The sequence below is a fragment of the Osmia lignaria genome, chromosome 6 (genome assembly GCF_051020975.1).
Source record: "Osmia lignaria lignaria isolate PbOS001 chromosome 6, iyOsmLign1, whole genome shotgun sequence".
NCBI classification, from domain to species: Eukaryota; Metazoa; Arthropoda; class Insecta; order Hymenoptera; family Megachilidae; genus Osmia; species Osmia lignaria.
Window position 1 is genome coordinate 2,286,130 of NC_135037.1, and position 23,261 is coordinate 2,309,390.

At 48.9% G+C, this 23,261-nt stretch overlaps 1 protein-coding gene and 1 long non-coding RNA gene across 5 annotated transcripts in view; one reads left to right on the forward strand and one right to left on the reverse strand.

Moving 5' to 3' along the window:
- LOC117601698 (uncharacterized) overlaps window positions 1–23,261 on the forward strand; it is a 175,170-nt gene that overhangs the window by 93,342 nt on the left and 58,567 nt on the right. The gene's annotated exons all lie outside the window — the stretch shown is intronic.
- Window positions 1–23,261, reverse strand: part of dac (dachshund family transcription factor) — a 128,247-nt gene that overhangs the window by 54,192 nt on the left and 50,794 nt on the right. For 3 of the 4 annotated variants that reach the window (XM_076688877.1, XM_034318814.2, XM_034318816.2), the window contains exons 2-4: window positions 22,850–22,998; window positions 12,479–12,707; window positions 10,658–10,720 (exon numbers count right to left, since the gene is read on the reverse strand). In XM_076688877.1, the coding sequence (XP_076544992.1) occupies window positions 10,658–10,720; window positions 12,479–12,707; window positions 22,850–22,998 (441 nt within the window). The remainder of the gene's footprint in view (window positions 1–10,657; window positions 10,721–12,478; window positions 12,708–22,849; window positions 22,999–23,261) is intronic. The other variant, XM_034318815.2, reaches the window with a different exon arrangement.

The following is a 23,261-nucleotide window of genomic DNA, read 5'->3' on the forward strand; positions in this document are numbered from 1 at the left end:
TCTCGATTCGAGAATCCGGCTCGCGATCCCAAATAAACGCCAAAGGGGGTGGTGAGGGTGAGAGAGCCGCGAAACAGGGATGGAAGAGAAGCAGAGCGCGGAGAAAAGAGGGCTGTAGTTGAGTTGAGGGGGGTGAGCGGAGCGGTTTATATGGCTAAAGGCGCATCCCCCGAGCCGTATCGATCGTTGACTTTAAAATTCAAAGAGACCGACAATAGCTTCCCTTTCCGCCGAGCCTCTGTACTACAATATCATATTCCGTTCCTTTCGTTTCATTGTCTGGTAAAGCCTGCGCTAATAATAAAAGATTGCTACCCTGGAAGCTATGCCTAGAAAGAGAGGAAAACAGAGAGACAAGAAGGGGGTTGTCGGATGGTGCGAGAAAGACGGAGAAATCTAGAATAAGGGTAGGGGAAGGTACAACGGTAAGAGAAGCTGGGTTTGACTCGGTAGAGTCTTCCCAAGTTCGGTGCTACATCATCCAGATAGCCGAGCCATAATGCTTCCTTGAAAAGTTCCTCGAATTCGGAGAGAATTTAATATTCCGCGCACGGTTACCCTTCTCCGCCTCTTTTCGTTCGTTCGCTCGTTTTCTATCATTCCTTCAACCACGCTTTATCGCCGTTCCAATGATTTTCAGTTAACACATTCTCTTCATCGTTTCGACCATTGTTGTGTTTATATTATCGGGGACCGGTAATCGCGGGAAATTGGGAGTATCTTTTACCTTCTTCGGCGAAGAAAGGGAAGCATAAAAGGCGCGTTCGAATTACACACGTAACAGGAACGGAGAGAAGGATATTTGTCGAGGGAGAGGGGCGAGGAACGGGTGCGGAATCAAAGGGGCGCGCAACAATGGACGATCATATTAAATCATAAATGTAAACGAAGATGGCATTGGGGAGGGCGAAAGCTAGCGCACAGTCCGATAATGAAACTTGCCGGATCCTCCAACCACAAAGGTACATGTACCACCCCCTGTAACCACATGTCAGTTTCGCTTTTACCGTTTGTCGAACATGAAAAAAAGAAAAAAGAATAAAGAAACGAGCGATCCGATCGTACTGATTAAGAAGAAAACATTCTTGAAATTACTTAACGTATCCATTATTGTCCACCCCCTTCGACAGGATATGCGGTGTGACGGTGCACAAACGGGCGCGTGCAACGCGACGCGCACCTGAGCCGAGATTAAACGTTTCGAGGGATACGAAATGAAATATTTAGCGATCCTCCGAGTTCAAACGGGCAACCTGTGTCCCTTTGTCGGCGACCTGTAGCCATCAAGTTGAGCCGGAATGCGCGTCAACCCCTTTGCATCGTCCTTTTCGACGACGATCGTATAAAAAGTAGCTAATAGTCGATCGACTTCCCTTCGATTCCTCATTACTTCACAAAGGGACGCATTTTTAAGCAAGATCGATGGCGCGCGGCAGCTTTACAATTATTATTACAAAATTATTTGCAGTCATTCGGGTGCAATATCCATCGACAGAATAAATGAGAGAATGAAAGAAGAAGGAAAAGAAAAGCGCGAGTCACCGAGAGGGTAGGGGGTAGCGGATTAAGTCGTGTGAAAATTCACGATAGGAGGCGGTGGTTAGATCGATCGGTTGAGTGTTTCAAGCGAAACGGGGAGAAGGTGTAGGACGTTGAATGGACCGGATTGAAATGTCGACGCGATGAATAGCGGTCTGAAAGAAATACATTAGCGCAATGTGAAGGGTTACTTGAAAATAAACCGGAATAACCGAGTATACGCGGCCGCTTATCCCGCCAACGCAACGGGGTGCTCGATCATTCTTTCAATGCCGGAACTTTCCACCCGGAAACCCAGCTTTCCCTCTTTCTCGCGATAGTCACGATCAAGTTTTGCCTTAACTTGAAAACGTGAAATTTCGCCGCGATTCGCGGAAAAGATATAAATCGCGTTAAAACCGACCGAGTAACGGTCAAGCAGGTGCATTATTTCAGCCAACGAATGGTTTACGAGAATTTTATTGTTGGCCCCTGGTGTTCAGCGGTCGTATTTAAGGTTTTATCCTGCCGCCTCCTGCTTTCCTCATCGTCCGCCCTTTCGGAAGGGTTACAGGATTTTATTTCTCGACTGCGTACAAGAAATGGCCCTTCCGTTTCATAAAAGTCGTCTGGCACATTCGTTGTCGTAGATTATCGACCGGGCCACGTTCACTGAAGTGATACTTTTATTTATTATTTCATCTTGAAACGCGTGTTTCTCCGACAAAGGATTGAAACACGTTTTGACTCGAAACGAGCAACTTATATCCTGTCTGTTTATTTCCCGCTCGGACGGAAATCTACTACACGCACTTTCAGATTCTATTTGAAAGAGTGATCTTTGACAGTGTCAGTGAAATCGAAACGGTAATAGGAATTTTATCGCGTCGACAGTCAGCTTAAGCTCGAATTCTTATTCCACGCGTGACGGTGGGGCAGAAATCGCATTTCGGATGGAAGAAAGAAGGCGACACGGCAAAATTAAGGAGGCTCGTGATCGCGTAACATCCACGAAGAAGGGAGAAAATGGCGAGGAAAGGAAGCAGAAGTTGCTTCGAAGGGTGTGGGGGAGGGGTAGCAGCTGCGACATCGCGAAATTACGAGGTGGCGTTGGAAGTAGTCGCTCCTTAGAGGAAGCGTTGACAAATGACGGAGGCAACTTTTATTATTTTAGATGTTGGCCCATCAGAGACGAGCACGGTTACGACTCCGCGAACCGACCGAGATGTGTTTTACATACATTTCGCAACGGCCTTCGGGACCGCGATACAACCCCCTTGACAAATGGCCCGGAGTTTTATTAGACCAACTTTTTAAGCTACTCCCCCGACGAACACGCGTACCTTCCCGCCGCGCCGTCGAAATAAAGATAAACTTCGCCTACCACGATCTTGCCCACACTCGCTCGCTTGCTTCTCTCAAACGACCAATACAACTAACAGATTTAATAATGTTACCACGACCTGCTGTCGACCCCGAATACTTAAAGAATTTTCTATAATCTATATATCAGTGATAGGTAATTTAGAAAAGATTTCTCTTAGAAAATTCGAAATAGCCAAACGGTTGAGGCGCCAGTTGTTTTCTCGAAAAATTACATCGTGAAATCGTTGAAAATGTCTAAGCGTCGAGTGTCCCTACATAATCGAGCGTGTAAATCCATAATCGCTGGCAAAGATTCGCGCGCGGAGCGTACGATTTCCTCTTTCAAAGCGGATGGACGAGCGTGTGGATTATCGAACACGCAATCGATGCTGGCGGAGCGGAGTTTCCGTGAACGAATCCGAGGCACCGTGGGCGAGAGGAGAAAAAAGTCGAACGCACGTTTCGCTCGAGAACATATTTACGCCGTCGATGACAAATGGTTTTTAGCGGGCAACGGTGGGTGGATAGGAGAAGTTTCGGGACACCCGTTGCACTCGTTCACGAAGGGGCTGGCGAGCAAAGGACAGAGAGAAAAATAAAGAAAGAAAGGGAATACGGCAGAGAGGGTGGCGGGCGGAGAGGCGCGAAGGAAAGTGGTTCGCAGATGCGCCGTGACTGATGGTCCCTACTTCCAGATGTACTATATACCGCGGTACTTTTATCGGCGCTTGTTTGTTCAGCGAGTTTCGAAATACCAGTGGCAACGGCATATCGTGCCGTCCTCCTGGATCACGAGTACGCCATAGTCGTGCGAGCGAACCAAGCTGAACGAGGCTGAACGAAGGAGGAAGGAAAACGAACCGAACGACAGCAATTATCGTCGACGAGAGGAGAGAAAAAAAAGAGAAAAAGGGAAAAAGAATGATCGTTGTATCAACGACGATACACACGTGTATTTACGTGTCGCGGCATTAAGGCTTTCGTCGCGAACGATGATGGACGTCTATCACGTGAGACAACGTTGCGAGAGTTTCTCCTCCTCCTACAACTACATTTTTCCACGGTGTATTTTAGTATCCGAGCTGTTTCGAAATCGTTGACGAGCAGGAAAATGAAGTAAAAAGAGTAGTCGACTGCGGAAGGGTTTCTCGAAAAGAGGGGTAGGAAAGTGGATTTCGGACGATCAATTAATAAGAGGCAGGCATCGGCCACTTTTCATCCGCGTACGGAGAGAGGGTGGAAGAGCAGCGTCGACCACGCGTTGCTATGTAAATTGAAGAGGTTACACGGTTTTACATATTTCAACAGATTCGTGGCAGTGGTGGCGGCGAGGGGATCGTGGCGGTGGCAGGGAAGACGCGGAAAAAGCAGAGGGATGCGATGGGCTGGTGGCCACTCGAAAACCGCGGGCGAAGCGTTTTGTCGAGTGTTTTATGGAAAGCTTTAGAATTGTAGATTTTCTCTCGGTCCTCCTGCTGGCACATCGCTACACGCTCTGGATTTATGATAGCCCAGCCGAGAAGCTACGAGAGCGTGGGGCTGCTACTTTCAGCTCTGCCGCCGATAATATAAAAGGATATTATTTAAATTCCTGAAAATTCGCCGCTAGAAACGCGTTCGAACTGTTCGTGTCCGGTGGCGGCGACTTTTTTTCCACCTACTTTCGCATAATTCGCGTCAGAAACAGTTTACGGCGCGATGATCAATGGTCACCGGGCTGGATGAGGGGTAGACAGTCGACTTCTCGAGGGGCGAGAAACACGCGGCGCGGGACCGATACCGTTTGCTATTGGATTTCAATTGGGAAACGATTACTCTCCTCGAGCGAGCGTTTCTGCTCGTTTGTCATCCGCCTCTCTTTTCTCGTCGTCGCGGTGTCCTAGAATCGCTAACTCGCCGCTACACGACCAACTTACTTCGACAACATTAACCCTACTCTTTTCTTAGTTTTCCACGAAAACGATTGAATTTTCCAGCGCAATCTTCGAAGCCCTATCGCGAAGGGGAGCGAGTATTTGTGCTCCATAGCAAAGGTCTCACCCTTCGACGCGTTCCGCTTGGCCGGAAGGTAAGCTACGCGCGTACGTGTACGCGTTGAAAGCACCGTCCGTACGGACACTGCAAATATTAGTTCATTACCAAAAGTGGCGGCGAAACCGGGTCTGCAAACGGTAGCGTCCGCGGAACCGCGGTAACGCTCGTCCGAGCTCGGTTTATTTAATGACACCCTTCCGCTGCTTTTCAATTAACCTTCCCACTTCTCCTCCTCAACCTTCTTTCTCCCCTCCTCGTGGAATACGCTCGTAACGTTCGATGCTCTCCTTCTTTTTTTTTCCTCAAACTTTCCGCGAATTTCGAGATCGAGATGATGATGGTGCGGACGAACGAAGGTGACCGGAAGTAGGTAGACGGAATGAATCGCATGCCGGTGGATCGTAAATAAGAGAAGAGCGAATGGACGCGTACGAAGGCCAGCCTGCGTGCTGTATGTCGTGCGTGCGTGTGCGAGAGAGCGATGGAGAAGCGTAATATAGTGGCGTGCGGTGCGCGCACCGCCGAAGGGAGACCATTTAATAACAATATATCTTGGCCCGTCGCAAGTGAACCGCGCGGAAATAAGGACAAAGAAGGGAGCCACGGGAAGAAAGATATTTTACCATTAGAATCGGTATTCTCTCGGATTAACCAGACCTTCTGTTCTTCCGTTGCTCGCTGAGGTGTAATACAAAAATCCAAATCAATCTATCAACGCGTAAAAGCTCGTTTAAATATCGACGAAGCAACGAGAGACAAATTGGACGGCAGGCTCGTTAGTCGCGACGTTCGATACACCCACGAAGATGGTAAACGCGTATAGTAAAGTCTGGCCCGAGAGAATAAGCAAGAGATAGCTTAATGAGATCGGCTCCGTGGAAAAGGAAAGAAAGAAAGAAAAAAGGGGAAAAAAAGTCGAACGAGGCAAAGGAAACAAGGTGGTTGACAATTTCACGGTACATTAGCGACCGGTGGGTGGATCCTGGCGTTGCGGACGCCGCGACTAATTATGTTTTTAATTAATCATCGCGCGTTTCGTGGCGCGTCCAAAGCAAAGTTTACTCGGCCATACTCGTTACCGCTCGACGTCGCGCGTGTCCCAATAACGAACCGCGTCGCTTGTCGTCGCTGATGCACGCCCTTCCAAGACGACGCGACTCGCTTCCTCATCGACGACTATCGAAATAATCCTGTTGGCTCGAGTTTGCCGCCGAGTAAATGACCCGGAAAGCATCAGGTTAACCCCGGTCGTTCCTAAAAATACTCTTTCGAAGGATGGTCGAGAGCTTGACGAAAGTTTTCAGTGAAACCGTGGGGTCGTTAATGGGCTGGCTTTAATTATCGTGGTGTCTTGAATGTAACTTGGCTGGAGGAGAAACGATCCGTAACCGATAAATAATTTCTCGTTGAGAGAGAATAAAATAAACGTCCACGGTGACGACTCTGTTTCGCCAGCTTAAAAGACGGCACCCTGTCGCGAGTCGACGACTTACGCTCGCCTCTCGAAGTTTACGAGGCGAGAGATTTACCGTTGATGCAACGAGAGCGTTCCCTCCTTCGATCTTCTTCTCTCTTTAACCCAGATTTGTTGGAAAATAAAAATTTGTGAGTAGAATTTTGATCGACCCTCGATCGATCTTCGCGCAAAATACCAGGACCAATTTGTTTGAACATCGAATCTCGTAAGGTCCGGGCCCAAACCGATGATCGCGGTCGTATCGTTTCGCAAGAGAGTCATTAGGAGGGTCCGTTTTCTCGGGTCAGGACGTTTGGCACGAGCGGCCGGCCGATTCGAGGAACGTTCGTCGATTCGAAAGCATCCCGCTGTCGCGCGATAAACGATCTTCGTCTAGACGATCGTCCTCTTGCCTGCGGGATTATCACGCGAACCGACTTGATCGAGCATCCTTGAAATACGAATCGATTACTCGCCATCTCCACCTACGCTTAAATCGATTTTTTTCGTGCCATCAACGCGATCGGTCTAATAACAATGCCGAAGGAGACGGATATCTAGAAATGTTTGCCAGTCGATCGATTTGACATGGATTATAGGAAAGACAAAAGAGATAGCGTGACTAATGCGCGCTTCGTTCCGAGAACTATTCATCGTTATTAATTTCACCTTGCTATCCCATTGAACGAATCTCATACGGAGAACTACCCAAGTGTTACACTCACTTATTAATGAAACTTTGCCAACATGTAGAGCTCGTCGATCTGAACACGCCTACACCCCCTTTTGGGGGCAGACTGCTAATTGTTTAAAAGATATTAACAATTACAGTTAGTTACTCCTTACATTCTGATGTATGACAAACTCACATATACAACTCGCAATCTAGAGATCCACGGTTCAAATCTTTGGTTCCCAACATTTTTTTTTTTTTTTTAATGATAATTTGTCTCTTTTTGAATAACTATTACATAAAAATTATCTTAAAAAAAAAAAAAATTGTTGGGAACCAAGGATTTGAACCGAGGACCTTTAGATTACGTGTCATGTGTTTAACCACGGAACAGATCCATGACTCGCAATCTGAAGGTCCTCGGTTCAAATCCTTGGTTCCCATTTTTTTTTTTTTTTTTTTTTTTAGATGATAATTTTTATGTAATAGTTATTCAAAAAGAGACAAATTATCATTACAAAAAAAAAATGTTGGGAACCAAGGATTTGAACTGGGGATCTCTAGATTGCGAGTTGTATGTGTGAGTTTGTCATACTTCAGAATGTAAGGAGTAACTAACTGTAATTGTTAATATCTTTTAAACAATTAGCAGTCTGCCCCCAAAAGGGGGTATAGGCGTGTTCAGCTCGACGAGCTCTACATGCTGGCAAAGTTTCATTAATAAGTGACTGTAACACTTGGGTAGTTCCCCTTGTCAGTTTGTTATTTACGCGTATGCGTGGATGGAGTAAGTGCCTATGATGTTCTCTATGATATTTAACAGAATAATTTGTTTTGGACAAAGTAAGATCGTTTCCGTTAAAACAGCTAAGAGCCGTTTATAAAAATTCATACGTTATTGAAAAGTGTTAAACGGGTAAACGGTTTTTCGATGAAAAGCGATGGAGAAAAAGGCAATCGAACGAGCGAGGAGTGAATGGAAATACGTTCGGACGAGACGGTAATTAGCGTATCCCCTGATTGCGGCAGCTTGACAAGCCTGGAGCCGTGGTTACGCGTATGACGGTATTAATCGTAATGCGCGTATTTGCACGCGGGACGCGGCTTAGATGCGCGCGCGTGCACGCGTGTCGAGCCGCTCTGACAGTTCGTTTGAACGCAATTAGCGCCCCGCTTGATAGTTGTCGGCTTAACGTTTGCTATCACGACAACGATCGTTCAATCGAATTAACCGTTTCGTCGCGTTCTCTTCGGTATCGCAATCGGTCCATCGCTTCTTTCGGATCCTCCCTTATTTCGCGTGTCGAACAATCGGCGTGATAGATATATTAAAAATTAAGAACGCGAAAATAATAACAACGACTCGTGACGCTTCTGTTCTCTTCTACTCGCGAAGAAAGTAACACGATGAGGCGCGAGGGTGGAAGAGGCAAGAGCACGCTCGAAGATGGATCGAAAACGACGCTCGTAACGGCGGGGCTTAACTTTATGAATATTATTTTCCACCAGATGTCCCCGACGATAGAAGCTCGTCGACGTTGTCGTCCTCGTCGTTGTAATTAATGACGTCTTGCACGGGGTAGAGGGAGAGGGAGAGGGATGAATTGGCCAAAAGATGAGAAAAGGCAGAGAGGAGGAGCGCGAGGAAGACGAAGAATTTGTAGAGGTAACGTCGGCTCCTGAGCGAGCAAGAGGATAACGATAAGGTTTGCCTGGAGGCGAGGAAAAGCTGCGTGGCTGGTTCGCTGACGAACGACAATTGCGCCCACGAATTATCCCGGAATGACGGGGTAGTTTTAAAGCCAGGAAGCCGACATTAGCGCATTGATACCGTCCGTTCTGGGAACCGGGACAGACCATTAATATTACTTAGCTTGCTCGTGGAGCCGTCGAGGGTGGACGGATCCGTCGTTTCCGCGATTCCGAAATTCAACCACCATAGAAACTCTATTTACCGCTGGAAGACCAGCTTGGAAAACAGTGATCCGGAAATCCCCGAGTTACCAGTTCCGTCCGGTTTTTTCGAGGACCACGGTATCTGACTCGCGAGATTTAATCGGTCGAACCGGTGGAAAGACAAACGAGCCGAGTAACTTTCGCGGTGGAATTCCGGATCGAGAATGTCACGGGAGGGATTAACGGCAACAAATCATCGGGATTAGAACGGAAACGGAGCGCGAGAGGATCGGCTCCGAAAGAAGACGGAAAGAGAGAAACGAACGGCAGTTGGAAAACAGGGGCCGGGAGGGTGGAAGTCGCAGGATCCTGACAGGGAGAACGAGATTTCGGGAGGCGTGAGCTCCGTGAGCTTGTAAAATCAAAAGGACAAACAATTAATAACCCCGGCAACGACGATTAATCAGAATTTAACTCGCAGTTAAATACTCGAGCGTCGAGCAAAGAGGAGGGAGAGAGGGGATCGAAGGCAGAGGGATGATGGTCGAGGGGTTACGGTGCACGCAGGATAAACAAAGGTTTACATCAGTGTCAGTCGCAACAAGTCCGAATTCGTCTAGGGTTCTCGGCATGAATATTCACGGTGCTCGCTCGTCCGTCCCTTCCAGCCTCCGTGCCGCGGCAATTCAGCCCCCTCTAACGCGGACTCTGTATCGCTCGGCACGGCTCCACGACCATTTGCCACCCCCTACGATATCCATCGAACGGCTACCAGTCAAAGGCTGAAATCACAATACGCGTTTGTCCGGTTGACGAAGTAGACTCGACCGGCAGCCCGCTAAAGCAAATAGAACGAGACGGACCGAGAGGGTGACTTCGCGAGAGGGAAAATCGCAGGCCGAAGCGAGAGCCAATGGTCATTGCCTTTGAATTGGAAATTACATTTCGAACGGCCGGTCAAGTGTCGATACTCGCCCCCCCGGTGTTAACAGTTCTACCCTGAGGGTTCGCACCTCGACCTTGATCGCGAATCTCTTGCCAATTTTTTCATGATTTTACGATACCCAACCATCATCGTAATGTATACTTGATGGAAAAGGAAGGAGGCTCGTTGGCGGCGCGGCAGCCACCACGAGTATTTCCTACAGCCAGTCGAATGATTTAATCCCCGAATGATGGACGGGCACGTCGCGACGATGATCTGCGTGCCGTGAAGTGACAAGTGGTTAGGATCACGGGGAAACCTCGGTGGCGGATGACGGTGGCTGATGGTGGGTCGAGGGTGGGTTGGTAGTTGGTGGTCGACGTTGGTGTCGTATCGGTGACGGGACCGGGCTCTGGACGGTGGATGGATTTGAGGAGGGCGGGAAGGAGGGTGCGAGCTCGCACCGTACAAATCATGCGGGCATTACAGCGTCACGCCTGGACTCAACCTGTCGCGCGACCGGAAACTCGATGCCGACGGTTAATGCTGATTTATCGGAAGCGGCGCGCTTCCACCAGCCGATTCCGAGGTTACGTTTTCCCGCGTCCGACCGCGGAAGCCGGCTTTTTTCTCCGCGAAAACGATCGACAATCGATCGACGATAGTTTCATCCTCCCTTTTAAATTACACAGTCTGTTGGAAATAAACGCGGGCATCGTACAGAGAAAAACAGAAACGATTAACGATTGCGTTTATTTCGAACAGACTGGACGTATCAATTCGATCCTACCTTTCGAGATGTTTCACAATATCCTCGTAGGCAGCTCGGCAGTTTTCCCAAACCGTCCCGGACCTGTGGATCACAAAAAAAAATACGACACTTGAGATACAACGAGGTGAAACGAAGACGAAGGGGGTCCGAAGCGTCGCCTTTGGTCGCGAGAAAGAAAAGCGAATAAAGCACGGTAAGGGTAAGGGTAAGGGTAAGGGTGCGCGTTAAAAGTAGGGTAAGAGAAAGCAAGAGAAGAAGTAACGGTAAGAAGGAAATACGCGGGTTGATAAGCGAATCGGTTAATTATAAGCCTGCCACGGGATATCCTCGAGGAAAGTGGATCCGCACAGTTGATTAAGAGTCCTCGTCTCGTTCCGTCTCGTCTTTCGTTTGTCCTTTGATTCGGATCGCGACTGTCCCGTGCCCGAAAACGAACGTGCTTTGAAGTCGTTGCTGATTAAAAAAGACGTCGTTGGTTCCCTTAGCTCGGCTAATTTACTCGTCGTATCGATCGTCGAAAAAAAGGAGAGAAAAAAAGGAAACGAAACAGGATATCGAACGATTGGGAAAGGGAAGGAAGGATTCGAGTAAATCGGTGGAGCTGGAAGGAACACGGTCTGAAGCCTGAATCCGAGGGTGGCAATAGGGCAACAGTGGCGACGGCGGTGACGGTGGTGTGGCCAGGATGGGGTTGCGTTGAATTAATCATATTCCGGTGTTTGTCGTGCCGCCCCCAGACGTAATCCGTCTTACCTCCCGATCTCTCTCGCTCGTCTGCCACGATAGATTTGCATTTTAATTAAAAGCAAAGCGGTGAAATCATAATGCGAAACGTGCGGCGCCGCCTTCGTCGCGTCATTATACGAGTAGACCCGAAAGGACACGGTCTACTCGCCACCGACCCTTTGCTTTGCTCGCTAAAGAATCCACGACCAAATCTACGCTCTTCTTCTTCTACAATTTTCCAGCTACGTCTGCGAAAGATTCCCGTGAATCCACGAGGAAGGAATAAGACAAGAAAGCTGGCTAAATCCGACGACGAATAGGAGAAGGCTAATTACGGCTGCTTGATGTAATCGAAAATTAAGGCGAGTCTTCGTATCCTCGAAAGCCCCCCTGGTTTCCCGAGAAACAGAGAGAAGGAGAGAACGAGGGCGCACCACTAACAGCATCTATTAGAAACGCGTTAACAAATGCCAGGATTAGCCTAGAGACTACTCTCTCCCCAGAGCAGCAGGATTCGCCTTCGATACAGTTCCTCCAACCCAATTGGCCCGTCTTTCCGTGTGTTTCGCACCAACGACGAAACTGCCTGCCGTAATCTACGATATACGTCTGGAAACCGCAACGCGTCGAGGATTTGCCGCTTCAACGGAAAATCAGCCCTCGTTGCGGAACGTATTCTACAATATATATGCGATATTAAGCGATTTCGCGGAATAAGACGATCAAAGAGTTGGCCAACAGCCTAAGGGCGCGCGTTCATCGAGAAAGCGGAAAAAGGGTGAATCCGTGGAGGTCGCGCGAGTAACCGGAGACGAGTAAGCGAGCTGGAAGGTAGGCGAGGTGGCCAAGGAAACGGACTTGGAACGGAGCCGGTAAAGTTGGCCGCGAAGACAGAGGTGGAAGAGGGAAGGAAAGATCAAGCAGTGTCGAGACCCCTCGGATTTCCACGGCTTCGCCGTCTCTTCAAATCCTCTTAAAGTTGTATTCTTTTGGCCTCGCCGGCCCTTCGTTGCGACCACCCCGGGACGCAAGACTGCGCCGCTACTTCGAACCGACCGATCCATCTCCGAGGACGATGCTCGCGTAAATGAAACAAAAGTTTATCAAACTTACCTCGCGAAAGCCTCCATGTTCGACATATTCGGGTTAGCTTTCAAGCCCTGTTCGGCTCGCGCCTGTGCCTGAGCCTGCAGGTGATGCGGTAGACTAGCCGGCGACAGGATGGCGGTGTGTCCGGCACCTGGGTGTCCACCCAGTTGCATGAATTGCATGTGGCTGAGATGCGTGGGCGGGTGATTGTAGCCGTTCGCGAGTAACGGCGACTTCTCCATCCTCGGCACGTCTGAAATCAGAAACGGATAGTTTAGCTACCACCGAGAGGTAGATGCTGCTGCTGGGTTTTCGAGGTTACCGAAACTGCGATACATCTTGGTCACGTCATGGCCGAACGTCACGAGCGGATCAAACTTCACCCCGAAGGAGAGGAGCAACAAAGTTGCGTTAACGTCCGTGGCAAGAGCACGGTTCGACGATTATCGACAGACCCGTGGTACCATTTTCGGATTCCAGTCATGCAAAGACGACGTGGAAGATGATGCTATTGCGAGACCGCTGGATCGGGATGGATGGTTGGCGAGGCAGCGACGGTGCAACGGACGAGAGGAGGAGAGAGTGGAGCAGCGGGGCCGAGGAGAGTAGGGAATAGGAGAGGAAGGGGTAGAAAATGAGCGGTGCCTATTCATTACAAATTATCTAAATGGCAGTGATTTCGGCGGACCGGCTGGCCGTTTGACGAGTAAGTGGCGGGTTTGCTAGACAGTGACTGTCGATCTCGGACAGTGTTAGCTGGTCCGGCAACGCGAATGAAAACACCGGCTCGATCGTTTGACAACCACTGTGGGACCCGGCCCATGACCGGCCCTAAAATTGGACTTATTACAACTTATAGAGCGCGATTTGAACGCTCCGCTCAATAACATACATTATCCCCAATCCATATGATTTAATGAAATCCCTCTAAACTCTCCACTTAGCCTCAGTACCTTCTCGCGCAGTGTACCCTTCCACTTCTTTTCTCTTTTTCTTCCCCCTGTCCGTTGTGTATGTGCCCTTTCGTAGATTGCTACGTGTGTACGAACAGCAGAAAGAGAGGAGACGAGGGAGAAGCAGAGAGAGGGTCCTGGACGAAGGGAAGCGAGAACTGTGTGGCACGTTCCGATCACCGACGATGCTTAAAACGCACGTTCCCCGATTTTATAACCTCGACAACGGCTATTTGCCGGTCGCGATACTCTCGGCGTCGTAACGCGACGACCGATGAAGACGTTTCGAGCAGGTCAGAGCGAGCCCCGGGGACTCGTTCAGCCTAGAAAATCGAACTAGGAAAAAACTGAATAGAGAAACAGCGACGACGAGAGCAGAGCCGAACGCGAGAGACGATAAAACGCAATTTGAGCTAAAGACCGCGCTCCTATAACTTCCCACCCTTGCATCCGCGCGCGGACGAATACTGCCACCTCCTTGCCCCTCTCTTGGCTGATGAGGTGACAACCCATAATTATACAGACCGCTTTCTGTCTGGCCTGACTGCAGTGGCATGCGGAGGAGAGGCCTCCATCATCCTCCTCCACCTTTTCTCCCCTCTCCCTTCTCCTTCAACTTCTTCTCTCCCCCTTGGTCCTCCCGAACCCTTCTGACCGAGCGCATTCTCTTTCTCTTCAGGACTCTCTCGGTCGTTTAACCCTTTACACAAATGCGCGTTACTTATTTTCAAAAAATCATATGATTCCAAGTTGTGTGTACATTTCCCTTTCGTATTCTATACGAAGAGCAAGTGAAGAAAACTTATTTCAAGCCGGCTGATATACCGGGTTCGAGCTATTACAAGTGCAAAGGGTTAATAACGACGAAGTTGTTGGCGAAGCGAAATCAGAGGAGAGAATGCAAGGGAAAAAGGGAAGAAGGAGGAGGGTCAGCCAGTCAGCGAGCGAGCCAGCGGAGGAGTAGTCACCTCCGCCCTCGTGCCGCGCGTCTCGTGCCCGTAGGAGAAGGACGACCGTGCTACTTCTTTTCTGGTGTTAATTACAAAACGCGAGAATAAATTGCCGGGCTAAATGAGTGTGCCCAGAGTGTATCTCTCCGCCACGGCCTCGTCACGTCCGTCCCGACGTTCCGACGTTCCACGTCTGCAACGCTCGACGGACAGACGAATGGAAGGAGGCGAGTTGAGTCGAGCTGTCCGCACAGGTGGAATTTGTTATGCGTCGCGATCACCGATTTCAGCTGGATGAAAAAACTTCCCTAGCCACCGATCCACTCGAAATATTCTCTCTTGGATCTTTTACCCCCGAGGATAAACCGATCCCTTTGTAGCTTTTCCTTCGACCCGTTGCTCGCGGTGATGACCGCAAAGACCGAGAAACGGTCTTCTTTGCTCGAATGACCACCGAAAGAAGAGAGAGCAGGCATCGTGAAATTATTCGGAAAATTTGCCCTTTGTTCCCATCCCCCGTGTGGCCGTCATTGTTCTTACCAAACGACGAAGAAATTCAACTCTCAACCACGGCTCTCTGGTAACGCGCGTTATTTGCGCTTAGATATGTATATGTTTACCCTCGACACCGACTCCCTCAAAACCCTTGGATTTAACCCTCGAACACCGACCCTCCGGCTACGGCCGATGACATCGCGGCCCTTTAAGTACCCTTCCACGTCAGCCCGCTTTCTTCGCTGCTCTACGGTTTTCTTCGAGACAAAACCATTGTCGGGCCGGGTGAAAGTTCATCTACACGCGTAAGAAATGGTGGCCTAAAAGAAAGGTTAACCGGGGTTCTCGTACACGTACACGTGCACGCGCAAGTTCGATGCGTATCGAGTACGTAAACACGAGACGGGAAACAGAGTTTCGCGCTGGTGGAATCCGGTTTTTCAAGTAATCGAGAGAGACTCGAAGCCGTAGCAGGAGGCGAGCAGGCAAGCAAACAGGCAGACAGGCAGGCGGGCAGCCATCGAGGTAGCTCCCTTGCGTCCAGTCTGCAAAGAACCGAGAAGAGAGTGGATGTGGATGCCATGGGTATACGCGTACAACCTCTTCTCGCTCCTCCTTCGGCTCGCTCTTCTTCTTTCCTCGCTTTCCTCTTTCACCACACCCATTCTTCTTAATCGCTCGCCGCGCGTATTGAGACGTACGCCGCTGTCTCGCGCTCGTCCGTTTTACTCTTCTGCGTTTAACCGTCTCTTCAACTTCTCCACGCTGTTTCTTCATATTCCAGCGACGATAAAGGTATTCTTTCAGTTTGTAATCGTGTGACGTTTTTTTTTTGTTTTTCGAAAACGTATAACACCCCCATCTTACCCCCTCACCATCGCATTGAGACGTAGAGAAGCGACGATGAATGGAGGAAGAGGGTGGACAAGTATAAGATACGAGCGATCGTTCTAACGACTCGGGGTTTTAACGACGGATAACGCTTTCGAGACGTTTAGTTTGCCTTTTCGAAGCTTGCACAGGCATGCTGTTCAGCTAGCACGCGTCTCCGCTCGCGAAACGGCGTGGCGGTCCAGTATTTGTTCTACCAGGGTCGCCACGAACACGAGCATCATCCGAGGGCAGTAAACCTTTTGATATATAGTCGAAGGTTTTTAGAGTTCTGTCAGCCACGCCCACAATCAGCCTTAGTATTATTTACACTCCTCTCGCTGGTTTGTAGTCGCTTGTCTCTCTTTATCCTCCTCTCTTCTATCTCCACTCTTCTACGTTCACGCATTTTTTACCTTTTTATCACGGGTGTTCTTGCTCGTCTATCCACCTTGCCTCTTCGCCAACGTCATTCTCAGTTTTTCCCTCGCTTGACACGCGTTCCACCGTCGATTTCGAATCGAAGAATCCGCGTGGTCAACGATCAAAGTACCGCGAATTTATAAAATTAGATACGATCGTAAAATTATCTATTCGGAGCGTGTAGCTGGTACGCGATCGTGTAGCCGCCGGGCGAGATTTCGGATTTCGGATTTCGCTGCGGATCGGCACGCAACTCAAAACCAACGACGTGCCGAGAGAGAAAGGGACGCATATTTTATTTCGGAAATGATGATGATACGCACGAAACCTCCCTCTACCGGCCGGCCATTCTTCTGCTCGGTTTTATCGCCGCGATTCGCCTTCGGTGAACTCTTTTCTTGGACCTTTTTTGCCGATCCCCCTTTGCCACAGTCACGAAGAGTGGCGCCGATCGCTCATTTTTCGCATACACTGTTCCAATTTGATGCTTTTGAAAGTCGTTAATATTTCCCGATTATTTTGTCCGTATTTTTATTGACAGGGCTAAAAAATTTCGGATTCGACGTTGCGATTTCACTCGAATTCAATTTCAAACGTGGATTAATCTCAATATTCCAGCAAGACCTGTTATAAAATCGCTCTCGTTCAAACCAGTTCTTTACAAATCTGTTTATGAAAACTCCGATTACACGTATCTGTAAACTTGCCAATAATTGTAATGCTCAAGTCGATCTGTTTTGCAATTCAGTAACCAGTTTGAAACGGTCGATCCGCGGTATCTTTGCGGTTCATTTATTTCAAATTGCATTGCACTGTATCGGAAGGTGATTATTATTAGCAGTTTACGAAAGAAAAATAAAGAAATACTGGCGATATATTTGTATCCCATCCGTATCGTGCGAAATCGACGAGGCCCTATTCTAGCCAGGATCGTGGATAATAAAAATCCCGGTAGGCATTGTACGATAAAGGAAACCGGTATCGAGCGCCTCCACTTTCTCTCTTTCTCTCTCTTCCTCGATCATTTTCAGAAACCTCCCTCCATCTCACTTTCTCTCTTTCTCTCGTTTTCCTCCATCTCTGTCGAATCGTTCCGTGCCGGTTCGCGCGGCGAGAGGTACCTTTTTAGGCAGGCTTACCTTCGGCGACGGACAAAAGTGCCCCGTCCCAGCTTCTGGGCCCAGCCAGTCAGAAGATATTAATAACAAAATATGATATAATGGGAGCATCCCCGACGAAATACAATACAATGTTTATGCAGAGGATTAACCGATGCTTCGTGTATACGAGCGAGCACGTGAAAAAAAGTATCGACCCTAAGCGAGAGACGAGAGACGATCAGGCCGATGGTCCGAGCGGGCTATTCCAACTCCGCGCGGCCGACGGGCAGATGGCTCCGAAAATACAGGCCCCGGGCTCTCGATCCTTGCTTTTGATTAGCTCGCGGGAAAGATTTACCTTCGAGATTAGCCCCCGACATCGATTTTTCGCCTCGGACCCGAACCGATCATCGAACGCGAACCGTTTCGTTTCATCTATGCGCACCCCCTTTTTCTCCTTCTCTCGCAAAATAACATCGATAACGATGGGGGAATAAATAAGTGCACCACAGCATCATACGTTTAAAAGGGGGTAGTTTGATTGTCGACAACTTGTAAGCTGTAGAAACGGAGAACGTGTGAAATCATCGGCAAAGAAAACTGTCGGGTATTAACCCTTCACCGAATGAAGGTTCGATATGTGAAATGTGAAAGAGAGACAAAACGTTTTACGCGACACGAATTGTAAAGTGGAGCGATTTACAAGCGGGTGCAGTTTCATTGTCAGCTGTGGCCAAACCAACTGGCGCCGGATCGCGAGCAATGTTTTCAGCCGGAACGGGATCGGAAATGAAAAGAAAATAAATAACGCGGCAAAAAACCGCGGCTCGTTTGCGTGGGTACACGCGTAACCAGGACCTTTGACATGTGCCCGTGTAAACGAGCCAGCAACCGCCCTCGAAAGTAGACATTTACCCGGTGTCGAGGGGAATTTCACCGGCAGAAAACAAGCCACGATCCGTGGTGTCGGTTTTCATTTCCCTCGCGCTTTTTTTTCCACGCGTGTATGCGCGCGTGTGTGTGTGTGTTTTTTTTCACCCACTCGACCGCACCTCGCCAACGTATCCCCATTATTCCGAGCACTTCGAGAGCGTTTGTTGGTCACGAAGTAGCCGGGACCCGGTGGAAATTATAAAAATACTCGCGAGCTAGCCAGCGGACAAAGCGGCCCGCTCGTTGATTCGCGAGTTAATTGAGCGGCGCGGCACTCGCCGGCCCGCTAACGAGTAAATTGTTGACTACCAGCCATCGTCGGCGCTGCTCCAACACAACTCGCGCGCACCATCCTCTCCTCTCCTCTCCTCTCACTTTCCGACCGCTCCGGAATGGCCGGCAAATTAGTACAGATTTTTGAAGCAATTAGCCTCGGTTTTAACCGCAGGAAATTGCCGTCACTCGCGTAAAAAGCCCACTTGCTTCGCGCTGCGATTCCAGCTCTCCTACTCTTCGATCTTGATGAATCTTTCGAAGTACGAGAGTTTTCGAATTGTCGCACTTAACACTGCTGTGTTTAATCGTGGGAAATAAAATGGCTCGTCAAACAGGGTGTTTCGTAATTAAGTCGTGCCGAAATTCACGGTCGTGTTGTGTCGTAAGCGATCGTTTTATGGCGTCCGCTTGCCCCCCAGCCAGGGGTTAATCAAACGATGCATCGTTAGCCTATCGGCAAACGAGATTGCAAACCATCGCAGAGAAATAAAATAATTTCCGAGATTTGATTCGCGTGTTTTATAGCCGGATGGTATTGATTTGTACTCGGAGAGGAAGGAACTTAAGGATCTTAAGTTTTGGTAGGTGTTTCATGCGTGTAAGAGGACATGGCTTTTAGGTTGGACCGTAACTCCCCGCAGCGAAGCCGTGCTTACTTTTTCTCTTCTTAACGTCTTCATTTGGCTGAAGCATGCGATAGAGTGTTTCGTTACGAGGCAAAAACCGGCGAAACGCGAAAATTCCTGACGCGACTGATTTACGGCGGCGCGCCACGCAGCAAACTTGCTGTTGCTGCAACCGAACAGCTTTAATTCACCACCGGCCACTTTTGTTACACCGTCCCCCCCCCCCCCCCCCCCTCTTCGGTCCCCTTGTCAAAACTTTTTCTGACTCACCGCGAACGATCGTGTTTGCTTTCGTTGAACAACCAATTTTTTAAAGACATCATGTTTAGTCATAAGTTTCGTTTGGAACTCAGTGGTTCTCGTTGGAAATGGAAAATTCGAGCTACGGTTGGTAGTAAACTGACAGATCAACGGCGAGAACCACTGGCTTACGTGGAATTTTCAGCCTGCGGTCAGAAATTACGCGGACCGGACGGTTTGCAGCGGGAGGAGAGCGAGGGCGAAACCGAAACCAAAACCGAGAGGACGGGCCGGAGATTTGACGCGAAAGCGAAATAATCCTCGCGATTAAAGCGATAATAACGTCGGCCGAGATTATTACGCGGGTTCGAGGTACAGCGACACCGAGGGAAATCAACCCCCGACTGCTCTGTTCCTTTCCACCTATTGTTTTAACGGAAGGAAAGGAACAGAAAATATTTTAACTCTTTATAATCAAAAGCTGAGATAACCAGGGTGGCAAAGATGCGGAGGACACGAGAGGGGGGCGTGTGGGTGGTAGTTGGATGGTTCGAGCAGTCGCGGCTGCAATGACGCTGTAGCCGGCAAGCGAATGCTCATAAAAGCATTGATTAACTGTTGCCGGTCGTAGGTGAGCCAACGCGGCTGGCCTGGCTGGCTAGCTGGTTGGCTCGTGTACCAATAAAAGCCGGTGTTAATAGGGGGCCGACACGTCGCTTCAATACCACGCCATCGACCGTTCCGTGGCCTCTTCCCGCCGCGACAATTTTCACGCTTTCGAACGGAGAGACAGCACCGCGACCAGCTCGTAATCGCGCTCGAAAGTGGGTACCAACGAAAATCAGGGAAAGCCTGCGGTTTCCTATCCCACAATCGCAATTGATTAGAAACGATTGGCTTCGATTGGGTAACGTTCAACGTGTTAATGCTTTCTTGATGCGATCTACTGTCTGCAACACGAAATACCCGTGAAAGTTGATGATTAATGGTAGAGAGATTTTGATCATTTCAACCGATGCAATTTACCTCCATACGTATTAACCTAAAGTTTTTTAACTCTTAATAAGATTGCAGCCACCCCTGAAAACTCGTCGTCTCGGGTGCCCGACAAAAGAACCTTCGTCACCCTGTGACGCTCGTATTCGCGCTTGGATAATTGACTTAGTTTGCGCATTAATACAGCGATTCGATGTGCATTAGGTCATATAATATAAATTGCGGCCGGCCAATTCGATTAATGCTATTTCGGTAATCGATGCATTAAATAATTACTAGGGGGTTGGAACGCGCAGCAACGAACGAACGTTAGCCGATAGTCATTAGTTTATTACGCAGGCTAGCCTACTAGTTCCAGTCCCGGAATACTTTCATCGGAAAACGATCGACCGTGAAGAGGATGGGTCGGCGAAAAGGCGCGAGGAACGTGGCTTCCCATCCACAAGTCCCGTACACGAGGCTCCCACACGACTCGCTAAGCCAAGCCAAGCCATGCCAACCCCCCTGGCCTCCCTCTCTTCCACTCTCTCCCGCGGGCTATTTATTTTTCTCATCGGTTTTAATTTTGTAGAGACAACGTAGATACGTATCGGCCGTCCGAGCTGCTGCGTACACGTATACACGGCCATTGTGCCGGCCATTGTACCCGCTACGTCCCGAATGGATGTTACTGCCGACGCTATCGGGATCGGATCTCGCTCGTTGAGTTTATTAATTGCGTTATGGCAAGTGGCGCTCGCCTACCGGTCCAAATTGAAAAAAATCCCGTGTACACTGTGCCTCGTTGCTCTCCTGTATCCGCGTACACCTTCCTCTCGCCTCGTTGACTCAACTACACGCTCTACCCCTTTTCTATTCACTTCAACCACGTTTCTCCGCTGCTTTGTTTTGTCAGAACACGAAATCGACGGATGATACTTTGAGTAAGATCAGGTTAACCTGTGTTCTTACCTGGGTGTTTGGATAATTTTGAATTTTTAAGAAATTAACGAACAAGGGTTCAGATTTTCTATCGATATCTTGTGACGATCAATCGCGGCCGAGAAAGGGGATCGAATCGCAAAACAATTATACAATTACCGCGGGCTCGTAATTAATTGCCGGCCGTTTCAACGTTTACCCCGACTGCAATCGTGGTTCCTGCAACTGCAGGCGAGTACGAGCGACCGTCCGTTCGGCATTAATTCATTAACGGTTGCACCGTCAAACGTATTTGCCCGTAAAATTGAACGGCCGCCGCGTATTCGCGATTATTTGCTTAACCAATTTCCGAACGGCGATCGTCGACGCGGTTCGACGCGATTTTACGATTTCTCTCCATCCTTGCCAGCCGCTGCGCCGCGTCGACGAAATTGCTATCGAATCGATGCTATGGCCTTCTAGTGGCTCGTGCCAGTATGTTAATCAAAGCACTGACGATCGACATCTTTGAGAGCCTGATGCATAGGTTTCGAGGGTTAATTCGTCCAATCGAGAAAGGTTCGTTCCGTGAGCGGGTGGATCAAAGAGCCAGAGCACGATCAGAATGTCTGAGAAGATTTAGCAGCGACAAAGAGAAATGGTCAGAGGCATATGGGTGCGCGCATCGGTGTCGATATTCCGGGTATCGGCAACCGCCACCGCAGGCCGCAACACGACGGTGCAGTTGCAGTTAATTTGCTCACTCCAAGTGTGTTTGATTCCCCTAATTAATTGATCGGTAGGGTAGGGTCACCGTGGCCCGGCGAGTATACGGATGACAGTAATCAAGTGCGTGCCCCTGGTACCCAGGTCCTATGTTACGTTTCACGTTTATACATATCAACTGGTAATGCTTTCCAGACATCTTCGATTGTCTTTCACCGTGGTAGAATGTATCGAGGTGCAGGAAGATTCAAAATTCTCCACGAAAAGTCGGCTGTGCGAAGCAGCTGAAAGGGTTAACTGAGAACGATAAAACGCTCGTACGGTTAAAATTGGAGGCGATTGAGTTGTAAAAGAGAAAAAGAGATAGAAAACGAGGGGAAACGGAAACGAGAGTGGAGTGTGCAATTCATTCAGAGCTTGTTAGCGAACTCATCGGTAAAGAGTCGTGCCTTAAACAGTTGGAATAACCTCAAAAGTTATATACAGGGTGTTTCAAAAAGAATACTACTTCAACTGTTTTCATTCTGAATCCATGAAAGACGCGTACAAGTCAAGAATTTAACGAACCGAGTGGATACACGTCTGAAAACGCTTTTCAATCGTTCGTTGCACACCTTTACCGAGAAGGTCTGTTTGAGTATCGTGCAAATTGCCACTCGAACGACCAAACAAGCCGATGCAACATTGTCGTTGGTTCCATGGCGACTCCATAAAATGACGCGGACTTGTTCGAGCAAAGAACACACGATATAAAACACGAACGTCGCGGCGCAGCAAACGGAACTTGCGTACCGCAAATGGTCGAAAAGTCGTTCGCAAGCTCGTAACTGGAATCGGTCGTAGGATCGATCGAGCCAGTTGACGCTTACGAGCGTTCCGTCGAGAAAAGGATAGAAGAAACACTTACCGAGGTGCCCGTTCTCGTAGTAATCCCCGTTGTCCATTCTGTGCTTCTTCAAGGAATGCTGAGGATGGTGGCCGGTCGCCGCTGCCAGGTGACTGGCTGCGAGACTCAGACCAACGGAGGCTCTCTTCGGTGGTCTTCCTGGCCTGGAGCTGTACAGTGGTAGAGAGTTACTGTGGTTAGAGACACCTGTCATCGAGGTAACGTCTTACCCCGATCGTCGATGATTAAGTGGTTTTTTTTCTTTTTTTTTTTTTTTTTTTTTTTTTACCGTCCAGCGAAAAAAGGCGAGTCGGTGAAATTAAATGAAACTTGCTAAATTTCATCGTCGTTTTTAGCTAATTAATCTACATTACGTCTAATACATAGAATTATCGTACGTTTCGAGAACTGGTTCTTAAGTGGGATAAACGAA